This window comes from Cydia amplana, chromosome 20 (assembly GCF_948474715.1).
Source record: "Cydia amplana chromosome 20, ilCydAmpl1.1, whole genome shotgun sequence".
Lineage (NCBI taxonomy): Eukaryota > Metazoa > Arthropoda > Insecta > Lepidoptera > Tortricidae > Cydia > Cydia amplana.
This window is the reverse complement of record NC_086088.1, coordinates 10,786,947-10,812,162: the sequence shown is the minus strand read 5'-3', so window position 1 is coordinate 10,812,162 and position 25,216 is coordinate 10,786,947. Positions and strand designations below refer to the sequence as shown.

The 25,216-nt window shown below is 39.4% G+C and overlaps 1 protein-coding gene across 1 annotated transcript in view; it reads left to right on the top strand.

Moving 5' to 3' along the window:
• Positions 1-25,216, top strand: part of LOC134657560 (large neutral amino acids transporter small subunit 1) — a 45,438-nt gene that overhangs the window by 10,949 nt on the left and 9,273 nt on the right. Inside the window, exons 2-10 of the mRNA XM_063513136.1 lie at positions 5,374-5,611; positions 7,877-8,020; positions 12,277-12,379; positions 12,719-12,844; positions 16,222-16,315; positions 16,745-16,886; positions 17,789-17,919; positions 18,098-18,266; positions 21,303-21,396. Coding sequence (XP_063369206.1) covers positions 5,374-5,611; positions 7,877-8,020; positions 12,277-12,379; positions 12,719-12,844; positions 16,222-16,315; positions 16,745-16,886; positions 17,789-17,919; positions 18,098-18,266; positions 21,303-21,396 — 1,241 coding nt within the window. The remainder of the gene's footprint in view (positions 1-5,373; positions 5,612-7,876; positions 8,021-12,276; positions 12,380-12,718; positions 12,845-16,221; positions 16,316-16,744; positions 16,887-17,788; positions 17,920-18,097; positions 18,267-21,302; positions 21,397-25,216) is intronic.

Here is a 25,216-nt window from a genome sequence, read left to right as displayed (position 1 = left end):
AAACGAACTTACCTGAAGTGAAGTTCAATCCTGATTATATGAAGTATTTATTTCTGGATAATTAACAATGTAGTACATCTCGCTCGCTTGCCAATGTACGCGAATTTAGAGCCGCCATAAAAGAAAAAATCACCAACTGTCACGATGACACTTCATATAGTTTAGAGTATTCATACACCAATTGGGAAGTAACCATGGATCCATGGTTACTCGAGGAGGGTGGGGATATCCCTTATCCAGAAATAAATACTTCATATAATCAGGATTGAACTTCACTTCAGGTAAGTTCGTTTAATCCTATAATTATATTCGTATTTATTTCTGGATAATTAACAATGTAGATGTTTAGAGAAGAGAATTAAATAATTTGTAAAAACCAAATATCTCAAAAATCTACCCAAAAACAAGCACTTGTCTTTTTGGTAAGAATATACATATATATCTATAATGGATACCTATCTCTATATATCATCAAAGGTAAACTAAACATAAGTTGCTAGGAGACATCTTAAAGTAGATCAATGTTAAAATAAAAATTCTCCTTCCTATGACATGGGAATTATCAACAATAAAATTAGAGTCTGCTATTTTAATAGGTAAATACTTTGAGAATCAAAGATTTACTATATACAAAATTCCGAACATGTAAATATATCTAATAAATAAGTATCTAACAAAAGTAGCAGACTAGTTATCTGAAGCATCCCTCCATTATATTAAAACATTAAATTCACTGGTGAGACCTGCCCTTATGATCTTTACCTTATCCAATGTGAGACATGATAATTGTCATATGTAAAGAAAATATAGAAATATTATTACCCCCTCTTTTAGTACTAAATAGCATCTAAGTAATGTATGATATATAAATATAAAGCCTCCATAAAAGAAAGAAGACATGAAGAATGGCTACTAAAATACCTTGTACTTTCTTGTTACTTGTCTAAGATACGTAAGACAAGGTTTCAAGACATTATGATGCCATATTTTTCTCTTATATTGTATTCGTTTATTCCAATAAATACATAATTTCATTTTATTAAAATTGTGTCAATAGTCATAGGTTCTGGGCATCACCCAGTAAGTAAAATCTTGACACTATTAATTTTTCTTAGCTAAGGTCTTCAAAGAGTTTTGCTATTCTAAGTAAACATAAAAATAAATGTACTAGCTATTTGTTGAAACATGAAGTAACTAACCCTGTAATCTTAGTTTCAAATTCCCAAGTCGATTCATTATTCGTGTCATACACCCTTAAATATACTCGCATTGCTTCTCATGCATGCAATTAAGCGTAATTGATTGCATGTCCATATTCTAATCCGAATAAACTCTTCTTTCCCCGCTCGGAGAATCCTGAGACATGTTTGGAGCTGCCCAAACTAAATATAGTAAATTTGTTACTACATGGTGACTTAACACCAGATAGTTTACGTTAGAAGGGATCAAGCACCCTTACCCAAAATATTGCCAAGTACTTAACTAAGCTAAGTAAGTATTCACTTGCTTACTTGCCAATTATGCTAAACGGGGTATTACCAATTATATAGCCTACACCCAAAATACGATAAATTGCTTTCCTAGCTACAACAAGTTTCACTTTGTATTATATTTTAATAATTTATTTCCTCATCATCATCATCCTATCAGCCAGAGGACGTCCACTGCTGGACATGGGCATAGGGAATATTTTATTTAAGTACTTATTATAAATATCTAGAGGTACTTATATTAAAAGATGATCCTGTTGGGTAACATTCTTTCAATTATTTGTTCTAGTATTTCTCACCACTACAGAATCTAACAAAATAAGCAGTTTAAACCAAAACAACATGTAATTAGGTCAAATAATGTAAAACATTTATTTAGGGACTGTGTGAATTATAAAACCACACATATGTATGTGGATCAGTCTGTGACGTTTCGTGTATTATCCCATAATAAAACCGCAAATCACTTGTAAGTGACATATGTTCGTACTTCGTATGTTGTACATATGCATACACCTCGAGAATTCTAAATAGGTACTAAGAAAAACAGAAAATGACTATTTATATAACATAGTTATGAGTTATTATGGATCGACAGTTTGTCTATAATGCTCTGTTAAGTGCCCAAAAATATCTTCATAGATCAGCTTGAACAGTCGTAAGACTGCTGAGAGGTGTAACTATCTATCCACTTTCTGTTGGATCTTTCTGATCATATTCGTACAGAGAGTATAAAGAAAAGCATATAAATGCAACAAAATGATCTGTTGTACATTTTATTATACTTTTGAAATTGTTTCAATTCACTACTGATTATTTATACAATTATAATTGATTAATTAGATCATTAGAGATAAAAGAAAAATATCTATTGCTCATTATGGCATAAAATGGGCATAAAGCATAATTTTACTTTCGGAATCCAATCCTTCTTTCATTTCAGCTCTACTATTGATAATTGTCTCCGATGGACCTGACCCATTATCATTAGCCCCCCAACCGTTCAAAGTAAATTTACAGTACCAAGAGGTATCAAACATTCTAACACAAATATAAATAAATACCTAAGTAATTATATTATCTTCATTTTATGTTTTGGGCTTAATTTGGCTAAGACCGTTACTGTTTTAAAAAGTCAAGGATTCTGCTATAGAGATTTGTTACTACACTACTGTTTAAAAGTTGGGAAATGTAATATAGCTATTACATACTTACCTATAAACCTAACTAATTATCTACCTACCTACCTACTTATATTATATTACCTACCAACATAACCATTTCTCTTTCTTATCACAAATGTATTCAAGTCTGCCATTTAATGGGCATGAACTTGTGCTAAACTGAACCCTATCATTTTGTAAAAGGGTTCCAAAAAATAAATAAATGTTACCACTGGCTTATAAAGGTCTGAAAGTTTGATAAATAAATGAGTTTGAAGCGTTGGGCTATAATTTAATTGATATTAAATATCCATCCAATGGCTGACTGATTTAGATTTCATATGTAGGTATAGTTTCGGTATTGTATCCTTGTTCACCTACAGTCTTGTATTTTATACAACATACTTCTCATTATCTTACATTTGAAAGTAATAATAAACTCACTTAATTCAGTATATAATATCTTTATATATCTTTTGAACATCTTCACCGAAGGCAATTGGGCTTCAAGAACTTAAAATTCCCATGCTCAACTGACTGAGCTATCCGGGGACATTTCATAATTTTGTTCACACTATAATTGTGACATTTTGGCTAAAATAAATTAGTAGCCCTGAAGGGTTATGTTATGATGTTATGATATTAGAATTTTTTAGTAAACTTGTATGGCAATTTACCAAACTGCCTGAAAAGGGAAAATGTTATCCATATTCACACAATATGATATATTATTATGAAACACGCTCAAGCTATAGTAAACTTGTAAGAGTGAAAAAAGTATAAGCCATTAACCCCAGGATATGACCTTCACAATAAGGCAGTGGTTTGGATCTAGTCCTTATAAAGGCTGTTAAATAGCATTCTTTTGTACACTAGTATATGTGTGTGCTGTACACTGCCACGGCACTTATTTATTTTATTGTATTAGTGCAGGTTACAGAAGTTTTGATTAGCAAAGAAATAATAAAAATGGTAGGCCATTCTTAAGCCTTAAAAGGGTTCAGCATATATTATAAATGCTTAGTATATACATTAATCCAGAGGCATTATTCCAACAGCATCCAGAATATTGGTATTATTTGTAAACAGTAAGTAGATGCTTAATTAGCATACAATTTGTTTAATGCCGCTAGCGGGCTTGCTAATGACAGAATATCATCTATATTAGAATATGCTTGTAAATGATACAGGATCACATCCATGAGTGTGACGAAATTCATGCACTGAATTTCAAGTGCTAATGTCATTATAAGAAATTATTAGGTAATACAAAACAATTCACAAATGTAACGCTGCAAGTGTGATTGGGGCCTTTGGACCCGGCATGGCTCAGAACAGGTTTTAGTTCTTAAGTTTTGTATGTACGTATTTATATTATTGAAATAAAAAACTTTTCCCATTCACAAATTATCATCCCACGGATGAGGTGTTTCTTCACATTTAATCCATTTTATTATTGAATAGTGATACTCCTGCTCGTCCCACGGACGAAGGGCTCCTTGCTATGCAATAAGCATTATATTATAGTCAAAGTGAGTTGAAAAAGATCTGACCTTCGTTCCACGAACAAAGCACAATGTTGCCACGCAACATGTGGATATTTTCAAGCCAAAATTTCAAACAATGTCCCACGGACCTAGTCTATGTTCTCTATAGAACGAAGCACAAAATGTCGCTACGCGATATGTGAATATCTTTAAGTCAACACCTCCAACAATGTCCCACGGACATAGACAAACTCGTCACACGAGAATGTATAAAAACTTTGTATAGGTACTCTATAATAAAGTGAGGTTAAGTATGTAAATATCTTTAAGCCAACACCTCGAACAATGTCCCACGGACATAGACAAACTCGTCACACGAGAATGTATAAAAACTTTGTATAGGTACTCTATAATAAAGTGAGGTTAAGTACATGACTATTGTATCCAAGTTTCCCCACGGGAACACTCTTAGCACCTTATAGTTGCAAGAATTTAAAAAATGAAGACTACTTTTTTACCAGTTGAACACAAGTGCTGGTCCGTAAAGATGTACAAGGCTGTACAATGTACTTACCACAGTCCGTGGTACTTACGTTGCGATATTCACAAATTTCATTTCCCATGTACACATTGCATTGCATAACGTCCTTTTAGGTATAACTGCATGGGAAAAACTAGGAATTACTCGATAAAAGTTAAATTACTACAATATGCGACTATTGCGTGAAGGCGCGCGCAAAATATATATGAAGTGTCATCGTGACAGTTGGTGATTTTTTCTTTTATGGCGGCTCTAAATTCGCGTACATTGGCAAGCGAGCGAGATGTACTACATTGTTAATTATCCAGAAATAAATACGAATATAATTAAGGTCAATGTGGAAAAGACCGATGAAGTAAGACCGTCTAAGCACTTTCGTCGCTTCTAACGTCCACACGTACACAATTTAATCACCAATTTGCATTCCATAGATACTAACTTCGATAATTGGCATTTTTGTGTCCGAACCTGCTGATTTGATCGGGGAATCAAATTGGCGTTTGCGTCCGCACGGCCTGATTCGATCGGACAATTTCATCAGATGGGCGAAAAATTGTCTAGTCTGGACTCCACTTTAAAGCTAGTCTCTCAGCACTCTCTAAATTATTATGGTCAACCCTGGGTCAACCTGGATTACCTAAAAAATAACATTGTAGATTAAATCAACGTTAAATTTATCGTTTTTTCTCCAGGTCACCAAAAAAAGCAGCTGAAGAAGACTGCGATGACCTAAAAGCGGACGTAGAAGTCGAAGGTGGCAAGGATGCCGGAGCCCTGGAGGCCAAGATGTCCCTCCTCAACGGATGCACAGTTATCGTGGGCTCCATCATCGGGAGTGGCATCTTCGTGTCTCCGACAGGGGTACTGAAAGGGACAGGGTCGGTGAACGCTAGTCTGCTTGTATGGGTGGCTTCTGGAATCTACAGTATGGTGAGTTTTGTCATATTACATTCAGGCTGGCTTAAAACAAGTGCCCTGGAAGTCAAGATGCCACTCCTCAGCGGATGCACAGTTATTGTAGTTTTTATACACATAAGTACTTAAGAAAGTTAATTATGGATAGAGTTTGAGTCTTGTCTTTCAAATTTTGATTATTCCTTTTTCAAAACAAAATCTTTTAAAGACCTTAGTCCGGTCCGAAGCGTGTTCGATTGTGTTGAAGAAGGTTCGCCGTACGCCCGGTAAGGACGCAGTAATAAGCGAGAGCGAGAAAGAGATATGCTGACCAGACCAAGTCGAGGTCCGCCGACACTCGTCCTTCACGGCCTTTAAGTAGTGAGTAATGAGTAAGTAGGTATACTTTGTCAAAGGACTGTCTCATTTCAAACATAGACAAAGAGAATCATACTATCTTTGTCTTACACTAGTACTAGCACCCAAGAGATAAGGATGAGTATAGTTTTTTTTCCTATTTACTGACAAATTGGTTTGACCAACTATAAATACCTTAATATTTTAATTAACACTTAAGTATATGGAGATCCTACCGACCGTGCCAACTAGATTGTTCGTATTATGTAATATTTACAAACACGTTTAAATGTGTAATAAATTATTTTTTTTCCCTTTAATTCAATTATTTCTTGAACATTAGTTTAGTATAAGTACCGAATAATGTTATTTCTAGTTTATAAGCCGACTGATGGATCTATGTTTCGTCATTAAAGTATTGGCAAACTGCCGATGTGAACAAAGGCATACATACCTATTACCCACATATAGTATGAATCTAAAAATATACAACGTCTGCCCATACTATTACGTAGAGTGAAAATGTAGGTCGTACTGAATGACTTAACTAATAGACACCATCAGTCATATTAAATATATTAAAACGGGTCACTCACGTATTTTACTCCGTACCGAGGAGCATCATCAGCCGCAGCGCCGGTCCGCCAACACGAGCTCCCGATTATGCTACTCGGTACGGAGTCTCACGGAAATTTTGTTACTTATTAATAAAACTTCAAAGTAAAATTTGACATTTTCAAAGGGAAAATAATTATAGCGGTAAGCTTTTTTTTTCATTAAAGTGTCAATACAAGGGACTCTACGTGTTGGCTTCGGATCCACGCACACCTCCCAAATGTCCAGAACAACTTGGCGTTAACATTACAAAATATGATCCTCAAAAATTCTGACCTTTTTGTACAATCAAGGTCAAAGAAATTTTTATATTTTCCGCCTTATTACCAAGGAGTAAGGTGCCAAAGTGTAAACATATATTTGACGTCGACTGTACGGCTGTACTGTACTTGACGAAAATTCCCACTCAATCAACCATAATCAAAGATGTTCGTAAACTTTTAATACCAATAAAGCCACTTCCAATTTCAATTCGAGCAAAAGCTTTTGATAAAGCTCTGAAAGCTCCAGATTGTATTCATCTTTGATTGCCCTGGGGACTTATAGCTTGACGAGTAAGCTTGTTTGTCTTGGCTGTCTTGAGAGATAATTAGGGCTTATTGAAAAATGCAGGCAGTTTAGAAAATAAATGAAATACGATCTATTTTGAAAATAATGAAAACTGCAGGGAAATTTATAATATGATGCAAAATCTCTCTTCTAAATATATTTTCTTTGTAAATTATCACTCGACCGTTCTCGTTGTTCGACTGACACCGTTAAGTGACTGTTATAAATTATAAATATAATATTCCATGTTTATTGCCGGTCAATACCCCTGACCCGACTATCTGCCGATAACATGATTTGTCATTAAGCCGCCATTGCAGCAACACATTTTTCAATCATTATTGATAAGGAAACATAATAAACCGCAAGCTTTAGTTAACTAATTGCTTTTTATCGTCCCTATCGAATAAAAAGTATTAGTATGGCTATTCATGATATGACATTCTCACTGACATTTTGTATGAGACGTTTCAGTCCTGAGATACCCACATAATTATTATATATTATATTAGTGAAAGAATAAGGGTCAAAGTCAAATGGCGTTATAACAGTTTTAATCTTTTGTCAAAAGATGACAGTGAATTTACTAGGACTACATAATTTACCATGACATTAACTACGGAACCCTACACTGAGCATGGCCCGACATGCTCTTGGCCAATTTTTTTTCTACAGACGGAAATGGCTAGACTAGTTTATCACTGATCGTCGGCGGTCGGAGCTATTTCAACTTTATCAATTAGCCTTTTTCCTGTAGTTGATAAACTAATTTGTCCCCAGATCGGTGCTTACTGCTACGCAGAACTGGGAACCATGATTCGACAGAGCGGCGCGGACTACGCATACATCATGGAGACATTCGGGCCCTTCGCTGCTTTCGTTCGGCTGTGGATCGAATGTATGATCGTCAGACCCTGCTCCCAGGTAGGATATGTACAGGTTAAGTGTAAGGCCTGAGTGGACGTTCGAGTTGGGCGTGCAGCGGGACGGGGCGTGCGGCGTGCATGTTAAACAAATGCAAGCGTATAGGAGCGGCCTTAGTACACGCTGCTCAAATTACTTGTGAGCCCGACGCCACGCTGCACGCCCCGCCGAACGCTCCGCTTCGAGCGTCACCTCAGGCCTTACACTAAGGAAGGATGACTCACCTTAGACCGGGCCGAGGCGTTCGACATGTTTTTTCTACGACGGCTGATGACTGATCATGTGGTTCTTTCCATAAAAAACGAAGCGCCGTAAGCTCCGGCCCGGCCCTGGCCCGGTCTAGCGTGAGTCTTCCTTTATTTCACGTTTTATAGCAAACCTGTTCATTACATGTTCAATTTGATTAATCATCATGGAGACTTTCGGGCCCTTCGCTGCTTTCGTCCGACTGTGGATCGAATGTATGATCGTCAGACCTTGCTCCCTGGAATATGTACTGGTTGTTTCACGTTTTGTAGCAAACATGTTCACCATTACTTACTTAAACAGGAGGCGTGTTTTGATTGTAATAAACTAATAACAGATTATGAATCTGATTTGGATTTGTTATGGATATGATCTGTCATCGTCAAAAGTAACGTTTTAAAGGAAACTCGCCTAACATGTCACAAATAAAAGTACATATGTATAGTAAACCTTGCAGATAATGTGTCTAATATCTATACATAGTAGGTAAACGCAGTTTTTCAGCCAACAAACAAACACGGTACATGTCCGAGCGTCCCTCAGACCAGCTGCTGTACTTTTTATAAATAATTGACACCACCCACTACTATCTCAACCTACTGTCTCTATATAAATATATACTCTACATACTACATATAGGGTGCGACTGTGTCATCCACATAGTCCTGTTACAGATGTTACGACCACCACAACCTTCACTAAGTTTGCATGTCATTGACCAAACTGTTACCAATTACCCTAATGTGTTGACCTTGGTTAAACAATTGACAGGCGTTTAGTGAGATAGTTCACAAAACTAAGTCATTTTTATTAGGAACGGCGAAAATTTTAATTAAGGCTTTTTGCACGCAAAAAGTAAGGAAAATATTGGTAGAGTCTGTTCGGAAAGAGAAGAGTCGTGGAATGTATTGGGCCCCATACATTCCACGATTCTTCTTTTTCCGCACAGACTCTAATGATATGACGTTTCTGGTTCAATAAATGTTATACTTACTTTTTTACACTGACAGATCATGTCCGGATAACCGGGATAACTAATCCAGCGGGCGCAGGATGGTTCCATTTTTATCGCCTGTCACTAGGTATGCCCGTCACTTTTCAACTTAGCTACTTACATACTTGTTTGAACGTGACAGGCAGGGATAAAAATGCGACCGTGTTACCTCCGCAGAAGAGCTAAGATGGTCGGCTCTTTAACATTTGTCACCATGCCTGTCACATTCTCACAAATATTGTAAGTGCGAAAGTGGCTCATGGCATGACAGGTGATAAAAATGCGACCATGATACCGCTGCAGATCAAATTTATAACGTTTTACTTATTACAATAAGAACACGCCTCTATCGTGAAATAAATTAATGCTGTTCATGAGAATCGATATGTCTACGTTTATTATTGTATTCTATTGTTAGGCGTCCATCTTGGAGGATACAACTAAACGGAGTAGCCATTAACAGGCTTTCCCCTCTGTCGAAAATAGGCGGCCAACGGTCATACACAATGTATGGACTGACGTTTATTTGACATGGCTATTTTTACGTTACGCATACATTTGACGTTCCCCTCCCCCGCAAAAATCGGCAGACTGTTTTGTACAGAAAATTACAGACATGGCGTCTCCGTTTGATTATATCCTCCAAGGCGTCCATTATTATTATTACGATACAAGTGCGAAAAGTAGGAAATCCGCAACGATTGGCGATAAATTAAACCATGACCGAGATGAATGCTTTAAATCGACACGAGTTCTAACTTTTCACCGACTTATGGATACAACAAAATGTTGGAGTCTTAAACGAATAACGCATAGACAGATAGTCCCCATACGGCTGACCTGTCAAAAGTGAAGCCGAAACTCGATCGATGTGTGCGTGCGAGGCTCGTGTTTTACGCTCAGCAACACACACATATATACAAAAACGTGTTGCCAGTATATAGATATTTCTCTCAAAGTGGGGTATTTTAACCACATCCTTAACACTTGGTTATTAATAATTTGTATGTGTGTAGATTTGATTTTGTAGCAAAAGCTTTTTATGTTCCTTTTAAGGATTTTTTGCATTTCTGTACTTTGTGAAATAAGTTTTCAATAAAAAAACGGATACATTTTGACTATTTTTTATTTAAAATGTGCATAAAATAATACATAAATTGAAATAAAATAATGAAATACCTACTTAAAAATATATAATTTTTATGCAATTATACAAGGAACATCAATTAAGCGTATTTATTTTAGAATGTAAACGTCATGTCTCATTTTGAGGAAAAAAAAAATCACTACACTGGCAACATTTATAAGAAATGGCGGCTGCAGAAACTTAGGATTTTTGTATTTACGATTACGTAAAAATATCACTCACATTAAACTCGATAGTTACGCGTGAAATGTAATGTCAGTCTGTTTGTTTTTATGATATGAACAAACAACCATCTTTCCTGTGTTTTTGATTTTTAAACGGGAGGTGTACACAAACCAATTTGACCTTGAGAACTGCCAGGGCGGTTCGAATACGATGACACGAGTACGACGTGACGTCGCACTTGAAATGGCTTCACATGGTATGTACGAACACTCCATCTGTGCCTTATAAATCTATGGTTGGAGTGTCATAAACGTCATATTTTCATTGTTATAAACAGAAATTTGATATTAATGAACATTGACATCACCACATTTCGTCATCGCAAATGCCGTGCAGAGTTAGTTTCGTCCGACTCTAACACGTCCCTGCAATAAATAGGACAGTAAAACCTTATTGCCCTGCGTATTGTGTAGTATTCAGGATTTGCCCGTCACTTAGATTGTAAAATGGTACCCAATAAGGGTACATTAGAATAACAGTGTGGAGCGGGAAGTAAATAGGTACCTAGTATCAGAAGATTCCAGGTTCGAATCCTGGCAGGATCGCCATGTGGAACGGGAAGGGGGCAGCAAGTATACAAATACAACACAAGTATTGCGTAAATACTGACATTTATTCAGAAAAGCGTTACCTATTAATTTATACTTTGGTACCTACATTATTATTATAATCATGCACAAAATATAACTCCTCACACCAGTTTGTTTTTCATAATTTTTATTTGAAACAGTTCTTTGTATTTTCAATTAGAAGTCAAGATAATACGAATAGGTCCTACTAATATTATGTTAAAGTTTGTATACTTGGATATTTAGATCTTTAGGTAGTTGTTTGGAAAACAAACCGCAACAAACTTAAAACAATTGAACAGATTTGATAAAACAATATATAATCATAATCATTTATTCGTCTTTGCAGTAAATTGGTTCAGGATTTCTCGCGGCGTTTATATTGAAAAATGGCGCCCAACGTGGGGCCACTTTGTTATACATCTACTATAGGTTGAGAATGAGAAATAATTAAAAACTGAGAGGTTTTCTCAACTACGGAACAATTCAAATATATTTTTAATATTTCCACAATTGTTGATAGAGTCAACTAGTTATTTGCTAATGTTTTTAACCTTTTCGACGCCGTGTCAAACACAAAAGCTGTCACGCTGACGCCACGTCACCGAAGTGTCAAAACTGAAATTGAACTTTATGCATATGCACGTAGGTCTATGTTGCTCTGTGGTCTGTTACCGATTAATCGGTCTTTGGCGTTGAACCTACGGTGCGGATATATCGGTCATTGTCGTCCAAAAGGTTAAATTTGTATTTCGATTAAATTCTGCATGAATTTGTCGTTTATGACGAATCTTAGTGTAAAGCCTGAGTGGACGCTCGAGTTGGGCGTGCAGCTGGGCGGGGCGTGCGGCGTGCATGTTAAGCCGCGTCTCCACCAAGCGCACGCGCCCGCGAGGCAGCCTCGCGAGCCAAATGCGAGCAAAAAAAATGCAAACGTATAGGAGCGGCCTTAGTGCACGCTGCTCAAATTACTTGTGAGCCCGACGCCACGCTGCACGCCCCGCCGAACGCTCCGCTTCGAGCGTCCACTCAGGCCTTACACTTATACGGATTTTAATATTCCATTTGTTCACAGGCTATAGTGGCGCTAACGTTCAGTGTGTACGTGTTAAAGCCGATCTTCCCCGAGTGTGAGCCTCCAGCGGAAGTGACCCGGCTACTGGCTGCCTGCTGCATACGTAAGCATAACCTGTTCCACATTCAAATATAGTTATTAGTTAAGGTACTTCCATATACCTACCCTAAAATCGAGCATTGTTTGAATTTTGCGCTTTCTTTACTTACCAAATTGCTTTGCCAGCTTATATGTATATGTCACCGTAAAATTGTAAACACTCGTCAGATTATAATCTCGCTGGTTTAATTAGGTATAAACTGACGGAGGAAGATTATAAACCAACCTAACCTAACCTACGTTAGACCGTAAACTAACAGATTCACAATCTTACGGTGTCATATATAATTCTAATTGCAATATATGCCTAGGTATGTTTTTTTAAACACTATTTACCTTCCAGTGCTCCTGACTTTCATAAACTGCTGGTCAGTCCGAGCTGCCACGCGCGTGCAGGACTGGTTCACGTACGCCAAGCTCCTAGCACTCTTCGTCATCATCGGAGGCGGCATTTACCAGCTGTGCAGAGGTTAGTTCTTCCACTCCTGACCTTCGTGAACTGCTGGTCAATCCTGCAGAACTGGTTCACGTATGCCAAGCTCCTAGCGCTCTTCATCATCATAGGAGGCGGCATCTACCAGCTGTGCAGAGGTTAGTTCTTCCACTCCTGACCTTCGTGAACTGCTGGTCAGTCCGGGCTGCCACGCGCATGCAGGACTGGTTCACGTACGCCAAGCTCCTGGCACTCTTCATCATCATCGGTGGCGGCATCTACCAGCTGTGCAGAGGTTAGTTCTTCCACTCCTGACCTTCGTGAACTGCTGGTCAGTCCGAGCTGCCACGCGCGTGCAGGACTGGTTCACGTATGCCAAGCTCCTGGCACTCTTCATCATCATCGGAGGCGACATCTACCAGCTGATAACCAAAAAATTACGTTATACTCGTAGGTTGAAACCTGGCTACTTAATCTCAAAATTAATATTTAAATTGTGGGGGCTAACAGGCGATCTACCCTCTTCTAACAAAATATTACAACTAAGCAACACTACTTAACTATTTATTTCTTTCTAAACATAATTCCTGAATTACATTTAAAAGATATTCTATTAAGTTTATTATCTACTTACCTATACCAGAGTCTGTGCGGAAAGAGAAGAGTTGTGGAATGTAAGGGGACTAAGGGGAACCCATACTTACATTCTACGACTGTTCTCTTTCCACACAGCTATACGCCCAAAATTATTTATAAATCGATAGATACCAAGGCTAGAATCGCGTTTCAATCTGAACAAATATTAAATGACGTAATAAGTAAAGTAACGTTTGAACAGTATGAGCAGGTGGGACTGTTGTCAAACCATAATAGTTACAAAAGGGTGATATTTGGGTCACGAATGGTGGGATAACAAAAGGATTATGACAAATTGTAAATAGTACAAGCAGATTATTTATTCTTTTGAAAGACAATAAATACGAAATTAATACAAAGCAAAGCAACCTTTATTAGTAGAAAGTTTAAAAATAAATTATTTCCAGAAAATTTGGTTGGAATGTATAAATAACTTGCTATCTTGCTACAAACAACAGAAAGTAAATACACTTTCTTGAAATTAACTAGAATAAATTTTTATTAAAACCATAAACATAATTAATAACAAACTTAAAATAAAAATTAACCTAAAATTAAAACTACCTACAAAACTAAAACTAATACCTAAAAAATAAATAAAGATAATGTGGGTGACCTAGCCCAATATGTATATATTAGGCTAGATCACCCAGGTCCGATCCCTGTGGGAGGGTTCCCATAAGGCTGGCTGCGTTCCCCCTTTGGATGGCTATGCCGATCCGTTGGGCGAGGAACGAGCCAGCCCTACGGTCCCCGGTGACCTCGAAGATTTTTTTTGACAGCTGCCGAACTAGTTTATGGGCCCCTGGGCACCACGGTCCCAGAGTTTCTACTGCAAATGCCGCAAATATATGCCGGTCAGTGAGAGCTATATATTTGCGGCATTTTGCCGCCTCAGCAGCTGCGGCCGCCACGCCCGCTCTCAGTGATGTTGAACCGAGGTGGGACGGTGCCAGGGTGTCCACACACGTTGCGTCCCAAATAAGGGCCCGTCCCACACTCCAGGGCACAAGGGTCATTCCGTCGGGTCTTTTGCCATCGTCACGCGCGAGGCCAGGTGGTTCAAGAATCGCTGGAACGTTGGCGCTGACGAAGGCCCGACGGAGGATGTCGTTAAGGCAGGCATGGCGTGATAGGCGGCCGGCACTCTTAGAACACGATAAACCGTGGTGTCCAAGGCTGTCCACAAAAGTTCCGCAGGGGCAGCGATGGGGTGCGACAATGTTGGATCCCAGGCGAAGACCGACAGCCAGCCTGAGGGTATTGTTGTCGAGCAATGTACCATAGTTGGAGGAGGGGAGAGCATGTAACCAGGAGCCAGATTCTCTTTCCGAAACAGCCAAAATGCGTGCCCTTTCCTGGCTGGAGAGGCAAGAGTTTAGGATGTGGGAATGTACTTGAGTGCAGATAGGTTGATCCCAGATTCTCTGAACTGATTTATCTATGGGTAGGTCTCTTCCAGGGCAGGCTATTTTCCAGGCGTCTTCGGCCTCAGACAAGTACGCTACCTCGAAACCACAGAGTGATGGCGTAAGGATATTGCCTACGAGGGTGAGCGTACTATGTACTGAGGACAGAAACGCGGGTAAGCCGACACCTGATATTTGACGGATATTAACTTAGATATTCTTAATGCTATTCCTTCAATCCGGGCAATCCTATTATAATAATATTTTTTAATGGATTCAAGTCATTTGGCATTGTCCCTGACACCGCGGGGTTACGAAATACATCTATTATAGCACCCATAATGTATATTTTTTTAGGTTATATTTTGATAATATGTATATTTATCGTTTTTTATTTATTTATTGGCCACTAGTTCCCTGAAAATAAAGAGTTTTCATTTAAATTTTCATCTTACAGCATCTTGTAAAAATACATCCTCCATATTGCGTGACTCGGTGAACAAGGTTGTCAAACGGTCGACGCCCTTTCAAATTAAAGGCAAGATGGATCCAACCTCCATATTCCCGCCACAAAGCGGGCAATTTGCCGCAAATTGGTTTATCCCGTGCCTCTGACACGAGTGTTTCCACCAATTACTGCTTTTCTTTTGCGGTCCCTTAAGTCTCGGAACAAGCAATCTAATTTTGGCATAGGTAGATAGGTACTTACCTACTTACTTACTAAATTTAGTCACACTTACATTTTCACTTCAAGGAGGTCATCCGACTTCAAATGTCAAATCCATCTGTCGGAAAGCGTTGGCGCGTCTTATTAGAAGATTGCTGTGTTCCGCCACCGCTGAGCTTACAGCCAATTCAATTACTTATCTAGACTACACACGGCGATCCGATTATGAGGAATAAGTTATTGTGAAGCAGTTCTTAAAAAGTTTTTACCACGTTTTACCTACCTATGTCAATTAAGGCATTCAACAATTGATGAAATAAATTGCTATTCGGCCGCCCCGATACCGTATTTTCTGTGGGGGTTACGGTTTCGGCAAGATTTGGCATAGTATTATGTTTCGGGCGAATGGTAAAAGCACGTTTTGAATGATTTACGGTTAGGTTAGTTTCACTAGACTTATATCGACCGGCATATGAACCGTGATTACTTATCTTAAATTGTATTGTTTTCGAGCTCCCGATATTTAGACGCAGCAGACGCATGCATCTTGTTCACGGGTAGGTACTTGGTAACTGAATGTCGGGAGCTCGAAAACTATACAAAAGGTACCTAATCACGGTTCATATCCCGGTCGATATAAGTTTGGTGTAAAACACGGTTGAGTGTGTGTAGAGGCCAATATGATTTATTATTGTTTACAGGTCAAACGCAGCATTTCACGTTCGAGGGGACGTCGAGTGACGTCACATCCATCTTTCTCTCGTTCTACTCCGGACTCTTCGCTTATAACGGATGGTAGGTTATGTTATGAATTGCTATGTGACGGTGTCTGGCTGTTATATTTAATTGTCAGTAGGTATAAGTAGTACCTAAAGGCTGTAGAAAAGGGTTTGAACTACAAAATAATTTAGACCGTATACCGTTAGACATTTCACCATCAAAGCCGTGTAGTACCTAGTACAATTAATTCCATCAGAATGTCGTTTACAAACGCTACTTTTTCACGAATCATAGAAATTCTTAGAAGCCGAGTTTCGGTTTGATATATTAAAATTTTCAATCACAGTTTAGCTTTTTTAACTTTTTCTGAAATACTAAAAGAAGCGTTATCACTGTGTGGTGTGTGGTTAAGTGCGCCAGACCACTTCTCAATTTATTTTAAAGCGCATGTCTCGGTCTGGTGAAATGCCTTTACCTATCTAACTTCTCTGTCACTGTCTACAGGAACTACCTGAACTTCATCATCGAAGAGCTAAAGGACCCCGTCCGGAACCTGCCGCGCGCCATCGGCATCTCCGTCGCTTTGGTCACCGTCGTGTACACATTCACCAATGTCGCTTTCTACACTACGCTCTCTCCCACGGAGGTAAGCTATCATTCTACTTTCCAGTGCTCTCAAACTGGACCCTGCAGGAAAATACAAAAGAACGATCCAATCAGCATTCGAAATACTTCTTTCTTGTTATCTCTATACTTCATCATCGAAGAGGTAAAAGACCAGAGACCAGAGACTGCAGAGCGCCATCGGTATCTCCGTCGCTGTGATCACCATATCGTGTACACATTCACCAATGTCGCTTTCTACACCACGCTCTCTCACGGAGGTAGCCATTTTACCTTTATGCGGACAGATCTCCTCATTAAGATGGCTGTTTACACCTGAACTTCACGATCTTTAATCTTGATGGTACATTTTCCGTTCCATCTGACATTTCTGCTGAGCGTAACAGAGTAGGTACAAACAGCAACACTACTGTCCATCGGTGGACCTTATGCCTTTTTTAATAAGGTTTACGAACTGTCAGTTAACAGTGTGGCCGGTGGTATCTATCTCCGTTCATATTACTTCCCTATCCCCTCAGCAGAAAGATGGTGGCAGAAAGTGTCAGATGAAGAGGTCGATGTATGTAAGTGTTAGTAGATTTGCCAAGCTAGTAGCATCACTTAATTAAACATTAACCAGTAGACCTTATAACTGGTGCAACAAGTTACACTATTGGTCAGTTAGCCGAGTACTTAAACTATACCACTGCTGTGGCGCAATGACCCGAAGTGGATCTTGGCCTCCGACACCAAAGACCGCCATGCTTCTCTGTCCAAAACCGTTTCTGTCCAGTCAACGGCGCCGAGTTCTCTGTCTCTCCTGCGGTACCTAGGGCGTCCAGACGGTCTTCGGCCAATTGGTACTCCAGAGTACGCCCTCCAGACTGCGCGATCTTCCCTATACTTAAACTATGGTACTGACTAATCTCAAAAACTGTTTTCCAGATGTTAGGAACCCCAGCAGTAGCTGTGATGTTCGCTGAGCGCTTGTTTGGAGCGTTTGCGCTCTCCATTCCACTGTTCGTAGCAGCTTCTACTTTTGGCGCTGTCAACGGCGTGCTTCTGACTTCTTCCCGGTAAGTGGAACGTGAAATGTCTTCTTTACACCTCCCCTAGTATATATTTCATTCGCGTTAGCGTTATGTCTATTTTTGTATTGAAACGTGTCTTAAGCCCGCTGGGAGAGAATACCATAGCACGTAATCAACTGATATTCCAAAAGAAACCCTATTTACTAACGGTTTTTTTTTTCAGCCTGTTCTACGCCGGCGCGGCTCAAGGCCAGATGCCGGAGATGCTAACCATGGTGTCATCTCGCGCTACTCCAGCGCCTGCCGTGCTCGCCGTGGCGATGTTGTCCTTGATGTACCTCATGAGCTCCGACATCTTCGTGCTCATCAACTATGTAGGCTTCGCTACCTGGGTGAGACTTGATTTATACTAGTACAGCCCAATGCCAGATGCCAGAGATGATAACCATGGTGTCATACCGCGCGACGCCCGCACCGACCGTACTAGCCGCGTGGCGCTGTCTTGATGTACCTCATGAGCTCCGACATCTTCGTGCTCATTAACTACGTCGGTTTCGCTACCTGGGTGAGACTTTATACACTAGTACAGCCCAAGGCCAGATGCCAGAGATGCTAACCATGGTGTCATCCCGCGCTACTCCAGCGCCTGCCGTGCTCGCCGTGGCGATGTTGTCCTTGATGTACCTCATGAGCTCCGACATCTTTGTGCTCATCAACTATGTAGGCTTCGCTACCTGGGTGAGACTTGATTTCATACATCAAACATCAACATTTATTCAGCAAAGAGGCCACAAGGGCACTTTTACACGTCAACATGGAATTTACTACATACAACTCAAACAAGCAAAAAAAACACATCAACAATTATGAAATACATTGAACCGCAAATGTCGAATTACAAGAAAAAAAAAATAGAAACAACAAACATACAAAAAGAAAAATCTACAAAAAAATCTATACACTAGTACATCCCAAGGCCAGATGCCAGAGATGCTAGCCATGGTGTCATCCCGCGCTACTCCAGCGCCTGCCGTGCTCGCCGTGGCGATGTTGTCCTTGATGTACCTCATGAGCTCCGACATCTTCGTGCTCATCAACTATGTAGGCTTCGCTACCTGGGTGAGACTTGATTTATACTAGTACAGCCCAAGGCCAGATGCCAGAGATGCTAGCCATGGTGTCATCCCGCGCTACTCCAGCGCCTGCCGTGCTCGCCGTGGCGATGTTGTCCTTGATGTACCTCATGAGCTCCGACATCTTCGTGCTCATCAACTATGTAGGCTTCGCTACCTGGGTGAGACTTGATTTCATACATCAAACATCAACATTTATTCAGCAAAGAGGCCACAAGGGCACTTTTACACGTCAACATGGAATTTACTACATACAACTCAAACAAGCAAAAAAAACACATCAACAATTATGAAATACATTGAACCGCAAATGTCGAATTACAAGAAAAAAAAAATAGAAACAACAAACATACAAAAAGAAAAATCTACAAAAAAATCTATACACTAGTACATCCCAAGGCCTGATGCCAGAGATGCTAGCCATGGTGTCATCCCGCGCTACTCCAGCGCCTGCCGTGCTCGCCGTGGCGATGTTGTCCTTGATGTACCTCATGAGCTCCGACATCTTCGTGCTCATCAACTATGTAGGCTTCGCTACCTGGGTGAGACTTGATTTATACTAGTACAGCCCAAGGCCAGATGCCAGAGATGCTAGCCATGGTGTCATCCCGCGCTACTCCAGCGCCTGCCGTGCTCGCCGTGGCGATGTTGTCCTTGATGTACCTCATGAGCTCCGACATCTTCGTGCTCATCAACTACGTTGGCTTTGCTACCTGGGTGAGACTTGATTTTATACACTAGTAGGTACATCCCAAGACCAGATGCCAGAGATGCTAACCATCATGGTGTCATCCCGCGCGACGCCCGCACCGACCGTACTAGCCGCGTGGCGCTGTCTTGATGTACCTCATGAGCTTCGACATCTTCGTGCTCATTAACTACGTCGGTTTCGCTACCTGGGTGAGACTTTATACACTAGTACAGCCCAAGGCCAGATGCCAGAGATGCTAACCATCATGGTGTCATCCCGCGCGACGCCCGTACCGACCGTACTAGCCGCGTGGCGCTGTCTTGATGTACCTCATGAGCTCCGACATCTTCGTGCTCATCAACTATGTAGGCTTCGCTACCTGGGTGAGACTTGATTTATACTAGTACAGCCCAAGGCCAGATGCCAGAGATGCTAGCCATGGTGTCATCCCGCGCTACTCCAGCGCCTGCCGTGCGAGCCGTGGCGATGTTGTCCTGGATGTACCTCATGAGCTCCGACATCTTCGTGCTCATCAAGTATGTAGGCTTCGCTACCTGGGTGAGACTTGATTTCATACATCAAACATCAACATTTATTCAGCAAAGAGGCCACAAGGGCACTTTTACACGTCAACATGGAATTTACTACATACAACTCAAACAAGCAAAAAAAACACATCAACAATTATGAAATACATTGAACCGCAAATGTCGAATTACAAGAAAAAAAAAATAGAAACAACAAACATACAAAAAGAAAAATCTACAAAAAAATCCATACACTAGTACATCCCAAGGCCAGATGCCAGAGATGCTAGCCATGGTGTCATCCCGCGCTACTACAGCGCCTGCCGTGCGAGCCGTGTAGTGGCGATGTTGTCCTTGATGTACCTCATGAGCTCCGACATCTTTGTGCTTATTAACTACATGAGCTGCTGTACCTGGGTGAGCCAGGTTCAGGTGGCCAGAATGGCGTTGCCATTATAAAACGAGTTTAATTTTGAAAACGATTGGTTTTTCCTTGATATCAAACGTCAGGCACATATCCTATAACTCCACATGGGTGAATTTTCAATAGGTGCCTACAGCTGGTCAAATTTGCTCTATATAGCACATGCGATCTGGTGCTTAAGAGGCAGTTTTGAAAGCTAAATATAAGCTGACGTTCGCAACGAACGTGTACGTCGCCGGTTAACCTATTAGTGCCCATTGTACCCATTTGGGTACACCTGGGTTACTGGGGTAGAGGTAGAAAAATGGTGGGTTCCCAAAAGGAGGTGTGGACGCTAATGGATTCAGGCACCTATATGATTCCTTGCTCAATCTTTAAGCCAAATCCAGAGTTGTGTTAACCTCGCAAATATACGTTTCGCGTTTATGCTCATTGAATTATCTCGTGCCGCTCAATGTACATTAGGATGTACACCTAGTTTCGATGGAATGTCAACCTTAATTAAAAACGTAGTAGGTAGCATTTCATTTGTCTCGTAAAATTTTCGAACAAATGAAACTCAACCCAATTGAAAATACAACAAGATTCAAACTTGGCTATAATTTTGTATGGTTGTACGGCACGAGGTTATTAGGTATTTGTATTATTTGCAGTTGAGTATCGGAGCAGCGGTGGTGTGTCTGCCCGTGCTGCGGTGGACGCGGCCCGAACTTGATCGTCCCATCAAGGTCAACCTCTTCTTCCCTGGTAATTCACTTTTTAAATTACTATTTTCTGAGCAAATGGCGGCTTCAACATAGGGCCCGGCCACATGTGCGCGGTGCGGCGCCGCCGCCGCCGCGCGGCGCGGCACCGCAGAAATCTGCGGCGCCGCAAACCGCTCTGCGGCGACGCCCGCCGCAACGCAAAATTTTGCGGTGCCGCGCCGCGGCGCCGCAAAGCGGTGCGCGTCGCCGCGCGCGGTGCCGCGCGCGGTGCCGCAGCGCGGTGCGCGGCGCCGCAAAGCGGTGAGTTTCGCCGCGCGCGGTGCCGCCAAGCGGCGTGCGGCGCCGCGTGCGATGCCACGCTGCATAGTAAAGAATAAAATTCGACTACCAGTTGTTTAATCAGACATGGATCCCTTCACACGTGTTCTGCTCTTGCTGTTGTTATAGCGATAGCGGTTCGCCAAAAAACGCTGTAAATGGTGTTAAAGGTATCAAAATCGGTACGATTGATCTTTAGGACATTTGAAACAATTTGACCCGAAGCACCAACAAATAAAAAAATGAGAGGAGTTATGACGTCATCTTTTTTTGTATGAAATTAAAAAAAAATTGTTTTGAAACCTATCGTGTGTAGTATTAAACGAAAGGGCTTTCTAAGACGATTCCAAAAATATATCACATCATTACATTTGAGTAATTTTTTTTTTAATTATAATAAAAATATTTTTTAAAACATACCAAGTTTGGGTTTCTCCAGATACAATACCGTTAAAAAATTTTTTGTTAAATATACCTCAAATTATACCTAATATCCTCATATCTAATTCTAATAAAGCAAATTTGAAAATATTTACATTTAGTATATTTGTTTTAATTTTTTCTACTCCCGTACCTTTATTTGTCATTTAAAAGGTCATCTCAAACACACACCTTTAAACCCCTATGTTATAGTTGTCAAGACAAGTCTTTAGTCTATTCCCCAAAAAAGTATTTGTGCATACACGCAGTATCTTTTTGGTACTTTTACGATACTTCGTGTAATCACCACTTAAAAAATATTGTATTAAATACATTGTTGCCAACCTAATTTTAATTGATTGATGAGTACTAAGTGCATTGCTGCTAATTTACAAAATATTCATTAGGTTCTATAGTAGAAACAATAAAATTCCTTCAGAAGTCAGAAACGCGCATGTGACACCCGTAATATAGCAAGATCCATAGACTACGAACACCGCTTAGCGTTGCTTGTTAGTCTCCATAGGCTACTGTGGCCAAAATCGAGAAAAAAAAAACTATCCAAAATTGTAATTTAACTAAGAGCAAGTACCAGGGCATCACGAGTTACTAGAAGGTGTCGCTGACCATCCGGCCGTGGGGCGCGGGGCGCGGTGGCCGGGTCGCGTATCTTAGCTGTATACTTTTGGTTTGTTTACCTACATATATGTCCTATATGATTCCACTTGTTTAAAGTATTATTTTTGTTGAATGAAAAATATTTGTTAAATTTACAATTTTTAATATTTAAAGGTGAGATTTTTCAGTTAATTCTTACATAAATAATTTTTACTACGAATTATAGATTCCGAGATATAAGCGACTTTCTGGAAAACCGTTATACTTATATTAATTTTATGCTTTCTATTTAAATATTTAATTGAGAAATTCATAGATCACACTTTGTAAAATTGAAAAATTAAAAAAAAGTACTTCATGTAATTATTTTCAAAATTGCTTTCTTAGTGTTAGATACCTAATATCCTCGTAGGATATTAGGTATAATTTGAGGTATATTTTACAAAAAAATATTGAACGGTATTGTATCTGGAGAAGCCCAAACTTGGTATGTTTTGAAAATTATTTTTATTATAATTAAAAAAAAGCGGCCAAGTGCGAGCCGGACTCGCCCATGAAGGGTTCCGTATTTAGGCGATTTATGACGTATTAAAAAAAACTACTTGCTAGATCTCGTTCAAACCAATTTTCGGTTGAAGTTTACATGGTAATGTACATCATATATTTTTTTTAGTTTTATCATTCTCTTATTTTAGAAGTTAGGGGGGGGGGGACACACATTTTACCACTTTGGAAGTGTCTCTCGCGCAAACTATTCAGTTTAGAAAAAAATGATATTAGAAACCTCAATATCATTTTTGAAGACCTATCCATAGATACCCCACACGTATGGGTTTGATGAAAAAAAAAATTTTTGAGTTTCAGTTCGAAGTATGGGGAACCCCAAAAATTTATTGTGCTTTTTCTATTTTTGTGTGAAAATCTTAATGCGGTTCACAGAATACATCTACTTACCAAGTTTCAACAGTATAGTTCTTATAGTTTCGGAGAAAAGTGGCTGTGACATACGGACGGACAGACAGACGGACAGACAGACAGACAGACAGACAGACATGACGAATCTATAAGGCTTCCGTTTTTTGCCATTTGGCTACGGAACCCTAAAAACCGGCCAAGTGCGAGTCGGACTCGCGTTCCAGGGGTTCCGCGCATTACACAATTTTTAACAATATGTTTTGTTTAATGAAAAGTCAGTAAAATGTCTTTAAAAAACCCGTAGGGGCCGGATCAAAAACTAAGTACTTAAGTCCGACTCACGCTTGACTGCATATTTCTAATAGGTTTTCCTGTCATTTATAGGTAAAGAACTATTTAGTGTATTTTTTCAATATTGTAGACCCAGTACCTAGTTTCAGAGATAAGGGGGGGAAAGGGTCATTTTTTGCCTATTTTCTTGAATAACTGCTAAACTATTTATCTTAAAATGATCATTCCAAAGTTTAATTAATAATTAAATTAATAAACTTTATTTTGAAACACTTTTAGGTACAGAAATTTACAAACTTTTCTCAAAATGAGCTCTTTCATTTGATATGTAACACGATATCTTAGTTTGAAAAACTTTATTTTTTAATTTGCTCTTTTACCTCCCAAAAGTGGCCTACATATTTAAAATTAATTTGTTTACGTTACATATATGTCCGTCTTTGGGTCACAAACTTACATAGGTATGTGTGCCAAATTTTAACTTCATTAAAAGTGAGTAAAATGTCTTTAAAAACCCCGTAGGGGTCGGATCAAAATCTAAGTACTTAAGTCCGACTCACGCTCGACTGCACATTTCTAATAGGTTTTCCTGTCATCTATAGGTAAAGAACTATTTAGTGTAATTTTTTCAAAATTTTAGTCCAGTACTTTCAGAGATAAAGGGGAGGAATGGTAATTTTTTGCCTATTTTCTTGAATAACTGCTAAACTATTTATCTTAAAATTATAAAAAAAATATATTTGAGATTCTCAAAATGAGCTCTTTCATTTGATACACACACGATATATTTTGAATAACTTTATTTTTTTATTTGCTCTTTTACCCCCAAAAAGTGGCCTCCATATTAAAAATTCAGTTGTGTACGTTACATGTCCGTCTTTGGATCACAAACTTACATATGTGTGCCAAATTTCAACTTATTGAAAAGTGAGTAAAATGTCTTTAAAAAACCCGTAGGGGTCGGATCAAAAACTAGTACTTAAGTCCGACTCACGCTTGACTGCACATTTCTAATAGGTTTTCCTGTCATCTATAGGTTAAGAACTATTTAGTGTATTTTTTTCAATATTTTAGACCCAGTACCTAGTTTCAGAGATAAGGGGGGAAAGGGTCATTTTTTGCCTATTTTCTTGAATAACTGCTAAACTATTTATCTTAAAATGATCATTCCAAAGTTTAATTAATAATTAAATTAATAAACTTTATTTTGAAACACTTTTAGGTACAGAAATTTACAAACTTTTCTCAAAATGAGCTCTTTCATTTGATACACACACGATATATTTTGAATAACTTTA